The sequence below is a fragment of the Rissa tridactyla genome, chromosome 12, assembly GCF_028500815.1.
Source record: "Rissa tridactyla isolate bRisTri1 chromosome 12, bRisTri1.patW.cur.20221130, whole genome shotgun sequence".
Taxonomy (NCBI): domain Eukaryota; kingdom Metazoa; phylum Chordata; class Aves; order Charadriiformes; family Laridae; genus Rissa; species Rissa tridactyla.
In genome coordinates this window covers 3,692,541-3,706,103 of record NC_071477.1, presented here as the reverse complement: position 1 = coordinate 3,706,103, position 13,563 = coordinate 3,692,541, and the positions used below count along the sequence as shown (strand labels likewise).

The following is a 13,563-nucleotide window of genomic DNA, read 5'->3' as shown; positions in this document are numbered from 1 at the left end:
TAATCTATGAAGGGTGCTGAGGAGCACTCAATTGAACTGGCATTTATCCACATGAATTGCACATGAATCATCCTGATGGCTTTGCAAAGGAGGCTCTTGCCGGACTGACAGTGCCTGAAGGATGAACAAAGGTCTCTGCCAAGCCAGAGAGACCAGCTATAAAATCGTAACTTCTGTACTGAGATACAAATCGACTTACCTCTTCTACCAGCTCCATAACATCCAGAGATATCACAACCTCCTGGATATCCAGACTGCCCAGGCTGTCCTCTGACACCAGGAAAACCTTGAGGACCAGCATTCCCAGGGTAACCCTTTGGACCTGGCTTCCCCAGCACAACTTCTCCTGGTGGACCTGAAGAAGGAGAAGCACTCTAAGCTGTAGCACATCTACTTCAGTTGCTTCAGTGTAATGCCTCTTCTACGTTTTCTCCATCCTACACGTTGGTTAATTTTCTGAGTACTATTTTCTCATTTTGGTGGAAAAATAAGACCTGCCAGCTGGAAAAACTCTTCTGAAACCCAGTAACTAGCGGGATTATTCTTGACCTTAAGGGTGCCCAGCTTGGCTAAAAATGGAGCCTGGTTCTGAGAATTCAAAGTCAAGCTACACGTCAACGAAGAAAATCACCTTAACCCCAGGATCCATCCCAGAGCCATTGGTTTTTGTGTTTTTACATCTCAACTATAAAAATTTAATTTACAGAAGAATATGTTTGACCACACTCTCTTGATAGTTCCTGGTTTGTTACGTCAGTGGCAAACCTCCCACGGATGCCAAGTAACAGGGATAAAGATGGAGGAGTACACCAAATCCTAACTGATTATTCAAAAACCCTGTGTTTCATGAGCTGAATTTTCAGAGTTTCTATCCCCTGAGCATCTGGTCTTGCATGCAAAAAGGTAGCAAAACTGAAACTCCTTGGATGTGTCTCGGGTCCTTAAAATCCATCATTACCTGGGAATGGGCGCCAGAGGGAGGAGACGGCCTAGAGCAGTCTCTTGTGTCCTAGCAGAGAGGAGCCACCATCCAGGGTGCTGCCAACAAAGCTGCGGTGGGAAGGTCAGTCCGCCCCACCACAGTGGTCCCAAGGCTGAATGTCACTTTGAATCTGGCAGCTGGTGAGCTCCGGATGGCCCCACCGGCTCAATACAAAGAGGTTGTATTCCCTCTACCTGTTCTGCCTCTGGGTCCTTGGATCCCTTCTTCACTGGCTCCAGACATCCCTTTTTCTCCTTTGGGCCCTGGGGCACCTAATCACAAATAAGAGGTAAGTGTCACTTCACTGCATTTTTTATTACTGAATTAAGTCTCCTGCGGTCTCCTCACCAGGCTATTAGATATTAAATTGAAGGAGAGTCACAGCCCTTGGCAACACAAAGAAATATCCATTTCCTTTAGTTCTGTCTGGGCACCTACTCTATTTTCCAGAGTAGCCATTTGCCCATGACCAACAGGGCTCCAATTAGCATTGATTTGCAGCCTGATATGGGTGAAAGTGGAGGTTTTTCATAGAGAAATTCATAGTGCTGGTGTTAGTGCACTGGCCTGAGTGTGAAGTCCGCTCTCATGTTCTTCACATGGGTCAGACGGATCACAAAGCTGAACCGTCTCTTCGACCAGATGCAGTCAGGATTGCTGTTTTCGCATGAAATTGCTCGCGAAACCATTACATCTCAGTGAAAAATGGTATTTGACAAAATACCATTTTTCATACTTTTAAGATGGAAATATTTTGATCAGCCATGTCCTCAAGGTTGTTTTTCAGTGAGATCTGTCTTCTCCCATCTCCTCGCTCGACAGGCTGGAAACATCTGCAGGTTGTTGCTTCCCTTTTCTCTTAAGCTCTGCAGATACCACATCAGACTGAATAGTGCCAGAGCAAGGAGTTAAACAGAAGGTGTTTAGTTGCTTAGAGGTGTTAGGACCCTGCTGAAACCAATGTTTTTCATTTTATTTTGACAGACAATTACTTGAGCCACTGACAAACGTCTGCAAATCTAAGCAAAACTATTTCCACCATTCACTCATTCATGTGTAACAGCTGATGCCACCTTTTGAGATTACATTGATTTATTTCTTTAGTCATGTGTCAGGCTTTTGTTGTCGGAACTACTGCTCCAGAAACCTACTTCCATTTTCAGTATTACTTCAGGTGCCTCGTGCCTTCCTTCAGTGTTTTCCAAGACTCGTCGTTTCTGCCCAGAGGTGATCTGTTCCACCCCCATGTGTTCATCCAAACGGCTGTTTCTTTTGCCTTTCTGTAGGGAAATCCTCCTGCCCTCCAAAATTAAACTCTCCATCCCCCAACACCCACACATGGTGTCAAACTGGCCTTCCTCTCAAAGCAGAGCTTGCAAAAAGAGCGGGCTGCATCTGTCTTCTCCCTGCTCCTTGAGCTACCTAACTTGGGTTTCTCTTCTTAGGAGAGAGAAGTCCAAAAGGAAAACAGCAATGAAATGAGATGTGATAAAATCGTGGATTATCTTTACAGTACTGCTTGAGGCACGAAAATGTTTAGTTAAGGTATCCAAAATATAGTAAGAAATGCTTACGAACGCTTCTGTCCATACCTCTTTCTCCAGGATATCCATCTTTGCCTGGCTGTCCAGGGATGCCATTTTCTCCTCTTTCGCCATTGCTCCCAGGAGGACCTGGAGGACCTGGTGGTCCTGGTTCTCCTGGTTTTAACCTTTCTTCCCAAACAGGAACTGGCTTCCTCGCGTGTTCATGAATGAATGAGTCAAATTTCAACACATGAGCTGGGAAGAGAGAAAATGAAGGTTTCCTTGGCTGGGAGATTCAGAAAAGAGAGAAAACCAGAGGACGTTGTCTAAAAAGGTACTTAAAACTATCAGCTAGCTCTAAAAGGCTGTCAGTCCAAACTGAGAAAGCCAGAAGCTTTCCGAAGAGGAAAATGGGCAGCTGAGTCATGACTTTGCTGCCTGACCTCGGGCAAACCTCTGCTTCCCTTCGTGCATCACAGCACAGGGGCTTTACCAAAAATGCCTCATCTCTAGAGGAATCAGCACAAATCACCGACAGAATAATTTCCTTCAAATTAGTTTCAAGCTTTTCCATTTGAGAAATAAAGGAGTCTTTGCAAAGTGCCAATGGGTTTTCCAAAGATATATTTCACAGGTTTCTGTGCTAATGCCACCCAAAAAAACCTATGTAACACTGAGAGCCTGCGCTGGGACATAGCACGGCAGAGGATGGAGGAGCTCCCTGGGTCACCACAGCTTCATGCTGTCTCCCCTCTGGCTTTGTTCGGCACTGCTGGGGAGGCGTGAACACACTCGGAGCTGGGCTGGTTATACTCACTCTGAATCATCCGCTCACAAGCCTGGCTAACGAGCTGGTAAATTGTGGCCAAGGACTGTGGTTCCCCCTACAGTGAAACAATTTATTTTTTTTTTTTATAGAAAAAAAAAAAAAAGTATTAACATCTTTTCAAAAGGAATGATATCATAATGCACGATAGCTTTCTGCCCATTCTTTTTCTCAGCTTGAGTTTCAGAGATATTAATTACTGTGAAATGCAGCTTTATTTATTTATCACGAAGCTCTGAAGCCATAAAATTGAAACCGGGAAACATCAATAATTGCATTTCTCCTGCACATCAAAAAGCCCAGACCGAATCTCAATAATTACCGAAGCTAGCAAAAAAAGGGAGAGTAAATTTTACTCTCAAATTTTATCAAAAAATATGTTAAGTCCATAACTCAATGTTCTGTGATATGTAAAACATCTAATATGATCAGATATTGCAGTATCCTATCTTTGTCTAAATCTTTTATGAATATTGATACTTACTGTTACTGTATTCTGAATAAATCATATCCGAGGGGTTCTTTAGAAAGTTTTACTAGTAGGGAAAGTAGGGAAAAGTGATAAAAATGCAAAATGCTACTTAAAAATAAACACTGACTCTATCTGTGAAAATTCATAACTAACACACTGAATACTTCCAAAAACATTTGTAAAATATACATCTCTGGCTGGCTCACTGTGCAGATTACCCAGACTTAAATAAAAGCTTGGCACCACACCCAAGGGAGGAAAACAGGAAAGTTCCACTGCAAAAAAAATGTATAGAAAACAAAAAGCTGGTGGGAATGGAAGGAGAACGGTGTTAAAAATTTTAATACGGAAGCATTAACTTGAGACAAAAACAGTCCGTCAAAAGCAGCTCACTCCTGCCTGAAGCCTCATGCACGTGAGTCAATCTTGGCAATGAGACTTGGACTCCTAGAAAAACACAGGGTTTCTTTCTAACCAAAAGTCAGTATGAGAAAAACTTGCTCTCACAATATAATCACCATCAAAGGCAGGGTAGATCTCCTGACATCAAATGCTCTGTGCTGGGGCATGCCAGAGGATTATTACGAGTGAGTCCCCTCTTACGCAATACGTTAAAAGAGAGCGACTCAGTCAGGTCAAGTGGTTTTGGTTTTTCCTTCTCGGCAAATAATGGATTTTCGTTTGGCATTTCTATTTCATTACTACAATTGATACTGGGGAGCTCCCGACTGCTGCAGGATTATTTATATCCCAGCAGTTTAGCCGGCGCGGGGGAATGGAAAGGCAACAAGCTATGGGTACGTGAAGTTCAACACTAGGAAGGTTTGTACGTGTAAGCGTAGCTTGCAAAGCACGTTACCACATCCACTCTTTTGAGTGTGGGACCCAGCGACAGTGTTGCTGCCTAACACCACAAAAACTCACTTTCTCTCCTCTTTCTCCTTTCGGACCCGGCAGCCCCTACAAGGAAAGAAAAGAAAAAAATGAAAGCCTAGGGGAAGGAAGAGCAGAAGAAAACAAAACCAAAACCAAAATAAACGGGGCTGTGGGTTACATTAGTGGGACATGGAGCACAAAGTTTGTTTCCCACACTCTCATAATTTCCTTGACCTCATGACAGTGACTAGAAGAGCTTCAAGCTCATAGGAATATTTTGGTTTCTTTTTTCAAGGAAAAGAATAATAAAGCAGCAGCTGGAGCAGTGGCATAAAGCACCATCAACAGGGATGCAGAAATTCCTCAGATACAATCTTAGAACTGATTCTCCAACACAGCAGGTGGTTTTGAACATCTGAGAAGAAGAAATAACTGTGACATCTAGACCTGTAGCTGCCCCTACAAGCCAAATGCTGGCTACTCCAGCTCAGGACTGATTCCTTGGTTTCATTCCAGAATCTTGCACCAGAAATTTGTTGAGATGTTGGATTTTGTGTAGGTTGTGAATCTACACAGAGCAAAGGGAGGTGGGGTTTGTTAAATACTTTATTGATAAACAGTCTGGACTTTGCATATACAGATATCTCCTTACGAAGGATGAGCGAGAATTAAAACTATTCTTTAGACTCTGAAGGAGAGATGCTGTGGGAACAACTTGTTTCCACTCAATTATTTAATGTCTTGGCCTTCTTTGAGACCCCAAAGCAGAAACTTACTGTTGGCCCAATGTCACCTGGAGGTCCCTTCTCTCCGCTGCTGCCTCGAGAGCCTGTCGCTCCTTGGAAACCCTGCAGACAGTAATTTGTAGACACAGATAAAAGTCCAGTTACTTCCTAACTTTCTTCTTTTTCTATTCAAGGCTGACATCTCCCTACAGCTCCAGGGGCACCAGCAGGTTGAGTTTAGAGGACTCTAGCAAGGGCATTGTAGCCTTAAGGTTTATTTCAGTCCTCGTCCAGCCGTGAGCCCAATGTTAAGAGTACGTTGTGTGTGAGTCATGTTCACATCATTTCCTATTACTGTCTCAATTATGGTCAAGCCAGCAAAGCTGAATTTTGCCGACAAACTGCAACGTGTTTTTTACCCTACAGGCTTCAGATTCTTCATTATATATTCAGATTTAGACATAGCCTAGAGCATAACCCTTTTCTTCAGCTTCCTAATACCACGCTGCTCTTTTTTTTTTTTCTTTTTTTTTTTTTCTTTCCTTTAGGACCTGTGTTTGCCTCTAATACTTTACAACAGTAACATCAGCTTAGAGAGCGGGAAGCGCCTTTCTTTGGTCATCTCCTCTTTGTGAAGTTTCTGTGCCCTCTGGAGCCATAAAGGGAAGAAAAAAATAAGCCAAAAAACAATGAGTAGAAATACGTTCTTTTATGATTTTCCAGCTACTATGTTTAAGCTCAACAGAGATTAGCAACTCTTCTGATCAGTGAAAATGAAAGAATTCTTCAAGGCAGCACCAGAACAGCTTTTGGAGCTTGCTCTGAAGGCTACAGTGCTTTCCTCGTATTTGGAAAGCTGAGGTTCAACCCTGCCAGCTCCACATCTTCCCAGGATGAGTAAGTCAAAGTTATGAGTTGAATTCAATCTTAGCTCCCATAAATACCTGACTTCACCACAACTCCTGTGAGGTCTAATGCAAAGACAGTATTACACAATCTCCATCTTCCAGTATTTAGGACTGCCAAATTCCTTCTAATTCAGCAGCGAGATGCAGTAACTATCAGGTCCACCACCCATCATCTAAAAGCAAATTTGGCTCAGTTTCCCATGCAAAGTGAAGCACACCTGTTTCACAGAACTTGTAAGGGCTGCAGTACCTTCAAATTAGCAGATGGATGCAAATCAACAGAAGGATGCAAATCAACAGAAGGATGCAAATCAACAGAACCTTCTTAAGGTTCTGCTATCCTGGGCACAACAGAGCACAAATTCACCGATCTACATACAGGCCTGGCAGCAGACATTGGAAATGGTGTGGGGTGGAACATTTCACACCTGCCTGCATCCTCCAGCTCCTGCTGATTTCAGTCTAACAAGCCCGTATACCTCAAACCCAACCAACAGCTGAAAAACAGCAGCACCAGGAAAGCAAAAATAACAAAAGCATCTCCTTGCTGGGTCAAAGCTTCTCCAGGACTTTCCAGAAGAAGCAGAGGTTTTTCTTCTTACACTGACAGTGGCAGGAAAAGTGGACATCTGCACAATATTCTTCATGATACCTCAAGAAGGGGGTTCGCCCTGACACCTCTGGGTGACAACTGGTCAGCAGAAACCACCAGCCCCTGCTGAGGAAGAGATTTCGATATGCATCACTCATAGTGAGTACTCACCCTTGGTCCAGGAGGTCCTGGAGGCCCAGCTGTGCCTTCTAGTCCCCTCACCCCCTGAAAAGCCAAATCCAGTCATTTCTTAACAAGAGGATTCAAAGAGACCTAGTAAGCAGTGAGGTGTTTTTTTCCATGTGCTGCTTTTAACAGGAGCTTGCTAGGAATGCGTAAAAATATGCATCTGCCAAGCAGACAAGGAGGGTGACACCTTGTCAAATTTGGCCAAACCTGAGATGACCCCTTGTTATTTTCCCCAGTCCCTCTGGCTTTAGGAAAAGACCATTCACTTATGCACTGAGTGCATTTCAAGAGCTGGATGTTTCGGGTCTCTGCTGGTATGTTCACAGCAGGATTTTAGGCACCCATGCATGAAAACCCAGAGGTGAGGTATTTTACCTTTGCACCTTGAAGACCATCCCTGCCTGGAGCTCCCTGCACACCAGGAATGCCCTGTAAATCAGAATTGCCGGGTAAAGTTGGCATCTGATTACCATTGCCCTAATTCATCTTGTAACAGGGGACATAAGAAAAAGATGGAAGAAGAAACAGAGTTATTCATTACACAGAGCAATCACTGTTATCGCCCTTTTAATTCCATTATATCTAGCTTCTGGATAGGTCTACCTTTCTTGCACCAACTGACTCAGTTTCCCTTGGGAAAGTGATGACACTCCAAAATGAAAGACATTTTCCAAGCAGACAACAGTTAACAACTCTACAGCTTTTCAGTCTTGCTTAAAGTAGTTACTGGGGAAAAACGGGCAAATCTTTGAGACAATCAGAAGGAATGGTATCTACCATTACCTGCATGCCAGGACTCCCAGTGTCTCCTTTCTCTCCTTTAATTCCTGGTGGCCCCTTGGATTAAAACAGAAGCACATAGTCAGGCATGCTGCAGCATCCTCTAAGGCAAACAGCATCCTGCTGCTCCACATCCACGTCCCAGGTTGCTCCCGCTCTCTGCAGTGCTACAGGGTGCTTTACAGCCACAGCAGGTCCATGGGGGTGCTGCCATCCCAGACATGCACACAGCAGCCTCCACCTCTACTCCTTGCCAAGCAGTGATGATCACTGCAAAGAAAAATGCCTGAAAACTCCACTGGGCTGTTTTCATTAAAGGCACATTAGGGGGAGTCTGGACAAAAGCGGTCTTTTGCCAGAATGACTAAGTGCAGGGCCTCGTCAGCATGAAAAAAAGATGGTGATCATCCTCTCTTTCTAGTGCAGCTGCCCAGCTGTTAGTAACGATGATGTAAATACATAGATCAGGTTTTTGGGGCTTTATTGAGACACCCATCTCTGAGACATATTCTAACTGCAAAGCGCAAGTGACCAGAAAGGCAGTTGGAGATCACCTACCACAGGACCCTGAACCGTGATTCCTTGGGAACCTGGAGAGCCTTGTTGGCCACTAGGACCCTCTGGCCCTACTTGTCCAGGTGGGCCTGGTTCACCCTAAAGCCAAAGACAGGAAATCAAACATAAGGAAAGAAAGCAATTAGCGCCTGCTTTTCACATTGCCTGCACTGCACCACCTGGGTCAGCGTGAACCATCTACAGGGTTCAAGATGAAGTCAGGACAGTGAGGGGATCTCTAGTAACCTCAGCTGCCTTTGCCTTTTAGGTCCAAGGTTTTGGTGCATCTTTCACGGGAGAAGCCAGCAAAGCTGCAGATGGTGCTTTGCAAAGCACGATTCACCTTCCCAAGCAGCGGGTCATTCCTGTTATTCAAGGTGGCCAGATAGCAAAGGGAAATGTTCCTTAACCCATGGCTGAGATCTGCATCCGTTCTCATTCCTTCCTCAAAATCTTTCCCCTGTAACCATGCTGCTTCCCCAGATGTTATCCCAAAGAAGGGGATCAATGGGCTGGGCTGGCTCTGCCCTGTGTTGATCAGGGAAGCAGAGAACACCAGGGCACCTGGCTCCAGTCTCCAGGGTTTGGGGATTCGGACCCAGTCATTCCCTATACTCCCCTTGGGACTGCTCCTGAAGGCTTTGTGCGGTTCTCGCTCTTCTTCACTCCTCATGCTGCTCTTCCCCAGAGCAGTACCGATCTGCCTGGTTGGAAGGCTTGGCAGCCAGAACAAGCACAGCACAAAGACTGACCATTTTCCAGCAAGGCTGCTTTCAGAGAACATTGCTGACCACATACATTGCATTAATTCAGCGCAATCAGGCTTATCATCTCAATTTCCAAAGCCCAACTGAGCATTTAATTAATAATAAGTGATCCCATCCTCCTCAATGCATCGGCCTTAAGGTCCTTCAGGCTCTGCTTGGTGCAGTGAGACAGTCCCCAACCTAAGGAGTGGAGTCCAGCTCAGACCAGGAATGAACACATCCAGCTGCGCTAACCAAGGAGTCTGCGCTCCTGCATCGTGCCTCCGACTCAGCCCAAAGCAAAGCCAGTGGTAGTGTTGAGTATCAGGACTCACCTTGGGTCCTGGCTCCCCCTGCTCCCCTTGTGGTCCTCTCCTCCCAGGGCTGCCCTGCCAGTAGGACACAAAAGTACTGTTATGAATATCATGATCTTTATTGCAGTGTAACCAGGAGCCTAGGGGACAGAAGCTGGTGCACTCTGCTGTGCACAGTGGAAGATGTTTCCTGCCCCAGAGAGCTCACAGCAAATGGAGACAAGAAGAAAATTAATCAAGTCATCCAGCAAATGTGGAAAAAAGGAGAAAGGGGAGAGGGAGAGGAGAGGAAGCACAGCCTCTTCGTGACAGGCTGCACTCACCCCCAGAAGGGAGAGATGAACTTCCAACCTGTTCAACCTCTTCCCTCCAACTCCCCCAGCAAATCCATGCTGAGACAACATCACACGTGAACATGGGAACACACTTGAGAAGAAAAAGAAGAGGTGCTCACGTCTACAGGCCTTTGGGACTATGTCGGTTTTTACAATATCATCCCAAGAGAACAGATACGCTGAGATTGGGGACAACAACCAGCTCTGGGGAGACCTGGCTTAACTCTGCACCTGCATAACTGCTGGATGGAGAGAAGAAACCAGTCTTCTGGCATGAACCGATAGTGTGTGAACTTTTGACATCTTAATCTGAAAGTTTCCATTCCTGAATCTAAAAGAAAAATGGATTTTAATTAAGAAGCACAGGCAGGGTGCTTTGGGAAAGAAGCACCCAGAAGCTCATTTCAGAAGTCAGCTGGATCTGGTCAAAAACATTCATTAAGGACAGTGATAAATACAAGGTGGGACATAGTCTTGTGAACTGGAGTTTTAAAAATAGCAACGAGTGCTCTTGTATCTACAGCAAATTACCAAGGGTTTAGTGGTGTGAGGATAAGGTTATATGTCAAAACTGTATTTTCCCTAATGCTTAAAACAGTCCCGCTCTTTAAAGAGTTGTACTGCCCAGATGTTTAAACCACAGGGCAATGCAAGCTGGCAATTATGCACTTAAGATACTGAAGCAAACTGTGATAGTGGAGTGTGCTATGTAATTAAACTTCCACCGGAATGAGCACGTAATTACTCTGCAATGAGGCGCTGTTCCTAGCAAAGCGTGGAACTGAATTCACAGTTAAACCACAGTAATGCAAAGGGTGATCTGAAACCTTTTCACTTGAGCAAGGAAGCCAATGGTTCTTTAATGGATATTTTCCATGAGCAAAGCACCTGGAGTGGTTGAAAAGGGGTGCTCGGGACACGTTGTCAGGTTTCGGCTGCCTTGTGCAAATAAAATGTTTTTTCCCCAAACTTTCAAAATGCAAACTTTCTGATAGCTGCTCCTAGTGTTTAACTGGAATATTCCCTCCTACAATTTAAGCCCATGGTGACTCTCCTGCCTCCATAGTAGATAGGGCAAAATATTGCATTTGCCCTTTATCCCTGAGCATGTTACATACTTAATGACTGTTATCACTTCCCTCCCATTTCCTGCAGGTCACATTCACTGTAAAGAGAGAGAGCTTTGGGGACAGACAGAATTGCATTCTCCTCCTCCTCCTTACACTGCCCACCCACACAGACAGATACAAGGCTCCCACTTAACACAGAAACCAGGTAGGAAGGTTCTGTGGTGGTGTTTTTTTTGTCATTTGCAAAGAGTTCCAGAGCCTCTGATCCATGAAATCTCTGCAGGCACCAAGGATGACCCATCCTCCTCTCCTAAGAGGATGAACGTGGCACCAGGAACTGCTCAGCCTGTTCCCAGATGCAGTTGTTGCGTTGCCAACTCGCCACCTCCCCATTTCATCAGTATTTGAAACCTCAAGGACACCTCTCAGCCTTGCCCTGGCACGAGGAGGACAACAAAGCTCCCGGAGATAGAGCGAAAGGAAACAGCCTCAAGTTGTGCCAGGGGAGGTTTAGATTGGGTATTAAGAAAAATTTCTTCACTAGAAAGGGTTGCCAAGCATTGGAACAGGCTGCCCAGGGAAGTTGTTGAGTCACCATTCCTGGAAGTATTTAAAAGATGCGTAGACGTGGTGCTGAGGGACATGGCTTAGCGGCAGACTTGGTAGCACTAGGTTAATGGTTGGACTTGGTGATCTTAAAGGCCTTTTCCAACCTAAATGATTCTATGATTCTAAAACCTCGTGGAGCCCCAGGAGTGTTATCCTGATGCCTGGCATGCCCAAACAACACGAAGCAACACCGGTACGAGCAGTACCCTGTATGGAAGGGTGGACTTACAGGGGGCCCTGGAGGTCCTGGCAAGCCCGGGCGGCCAGAAGTACAGGAGCAGGCAGGAGCTAAGGTAGGGCAGGTCTCCTCGTCCCTCTGAAACGAGAGCGATCCAAAGTGGCATGAGCAGCTGCATAGCAAGAGCGGGATGGATCACTGGTAACATTTTCAGTGCTTCAAAATTCAGTCTTTCAGTTGGAAAAAAGCAGAAATTTTCTTTACTCCACAGAGATTTCTGTGAGCAATTGAGTGCTTTATTTTTCTGTCAAATAACAAGTTTAGCCAAAAAAAAAAAATGAAACAACCCTGCCTGAAGTTTGCATAACACACACTGGAAGGTTATTTTCTCCTTGCTAAGTTTTTAAACACCCCACAAAGCAACTTTCTGTGTTGAGAAGAGAACGTGAAAGGAAGAGCAGGGGGGTGTTATGACTCAGGGCCAAGGTGGCGGCAAAGCCGTAGGACTGTCAGGGCTGCTGTCACAGACGAGTTCATGACAGGAGGGATATACACTGCGCCCGGATTTGGAGTTTTCATTCTTTTTGAAGCAAACACAGTTTTGTTCCCTTCACTAATGAACAGACAGATGTTATTCCCAAGAGAAAAGGGAAAAAAACCCCACGTTTTCCCTCTTGAGTCTATCAAAATCATTTGCGGTGTCACATCAGTGCCATGGACTTGTTCCGTCATCCCCAGCCTCATGTCAATTAGCAGAGCAGTTCCTCTTGTCTTACCAGTGCAGGGAGATCACAGCATCTGTCTTCCTCTGCCCCTACGCTGCTGCACACGATCTGCAGAGACTGCAGCTGGAACTGTGGAAAAAAGAGAGTTTGACAAGGAGGTAGCATTGGCACACGCGGTCATGACATTCAAGCGCTAAAAATAATTTTCATTGATGATTTGACAGGACTCCTCCATGTAGTCCCAACTATAATTTTCCCCAAAAAAGCCACAACATGAAAAGTACCCCTGGCCATTGAGTGTTTTACAAGCCCTCAGGTCTCGCTTGTTGACTTGTTGAGCAAGTCAACGAGCAGCTTCACACCAGCAAAAGCCAAGTGTCCAATTTACTCACAGTCTAGCAGCAACGGTCAGGTTCTCAAGTAATTGGGCTTCAGCATCACCAAAACGTGAAAGCAAACTTGGCTTTGCTCCCCTTTGGGGGCATGGAGATAAGAGCAGATGTGGCAGCAGCATCTCCCAGGCCAGATGCGGTCCCCTCCCAAGAACCCCTAACCTGTCTCTCTCACAACATCCTTCAAAACTTCCACATCTTCCCATTCCGATTAACAAAGGAGCACACACTGCACAAAGCCAAACTAAAATAATGAGGCAGAGATATTTTTTTTTTCATTCCTTGACACCATTTCTCATCTTTTTTTCCTTCCACTCCATGCATTTAACAACGAGCAAGCTGCACAGCCTGGGGAGTGTGACATGCAGCGTATGGATATCGAGGAGCCCTGGAGATCAAGCGGCATTTAAAGTTATCTTAAATTAAAAAAGGTTCCACGATAACCCGTAATGAGACGCTCTGTCTTCTCAAGGGCAGCAGAGCCGTGGAAGACATGAAGCTTTGCTGGGCTTGAAAGGCAACGGGAGTAGGGACAGCACGAAGCTGCTCATTACTCAGCTGGATCTGTCTAACTAAGCTGCTGGCAGGGAGAATTTGGGAGGGACAAGGAAAGCACAGATTCCTGCCTTGCTGGCCACAGGCTTGTCATCAAATTGCCACAGAATTTATGTAGGAAATAAGTACATATTGCTTGAACCGCACTGTCCTCTGGTTTGTTATACCCCACGTCTCACAGGCGATTCCAATGACTGCTTTTTCCCTG

General features: G+C 45.3%; 1 protein-coding gene across 2 annotated transcripts in view; it reads right to left on the bottom strand.

Annotated features, from left to right (window-relative positions):
* Nucleotides 1-13,563, bottom strand: part of COL20A1 (collagen type XX alpha 1 chain) — a 53,314-nt gene that overhangs the window by 2,197 nt on the left and 37,554 nt on the right. For both annotated transcript variants that reach the window (XM_054218854.1, XM_054218856.1), the window contains exons 27-39: nt 12,460-12,537; nt 11,735-11,821; nt 9,513-9,566; nt 8,435-8,530; nt 7,880-7,933; nt 7,472-7,525; nt 7,079-7,132; nt 5,459-5,530; nt 4,731-4,766; nt 3,326-3,392; nt 2,575-2,763; nt 1,177-1,254; nt 200-355 (exon numbers count right to left, since the gene is read on the bottom strand). In XM_054218854.1, the coding sequence (XP_054074829.1) occupies nt 200-355; nt 1,177-1,254; nt 2,575-2,763; nt 3,326-3,392; nt 4,731-4,766; nt 5,459-5,530; nt 7,079-7,132; nt 7,472-7,525; nt 7,880-7,933; nt 8,435-8,530; nt 9,513-9,566; nt 11,735-11,821; nt 12,460-12,537 (1,075 nt within the window). The remainder of the gene's footprint in view (nt 1-199; nt 356-1,176; nt 1,255-2,574; nt 2,764-3,325; nt 3,393-4,730; nt 4,767-5,458; nt 5,531-7,078; nt 7,133-7,471; nt 7,526-7,879; nt 7,934-8,434; nt 8,531-9,512; nt 9,567-11,734; nt 11,822-12,459; nt 12,538-13,563) is intronic.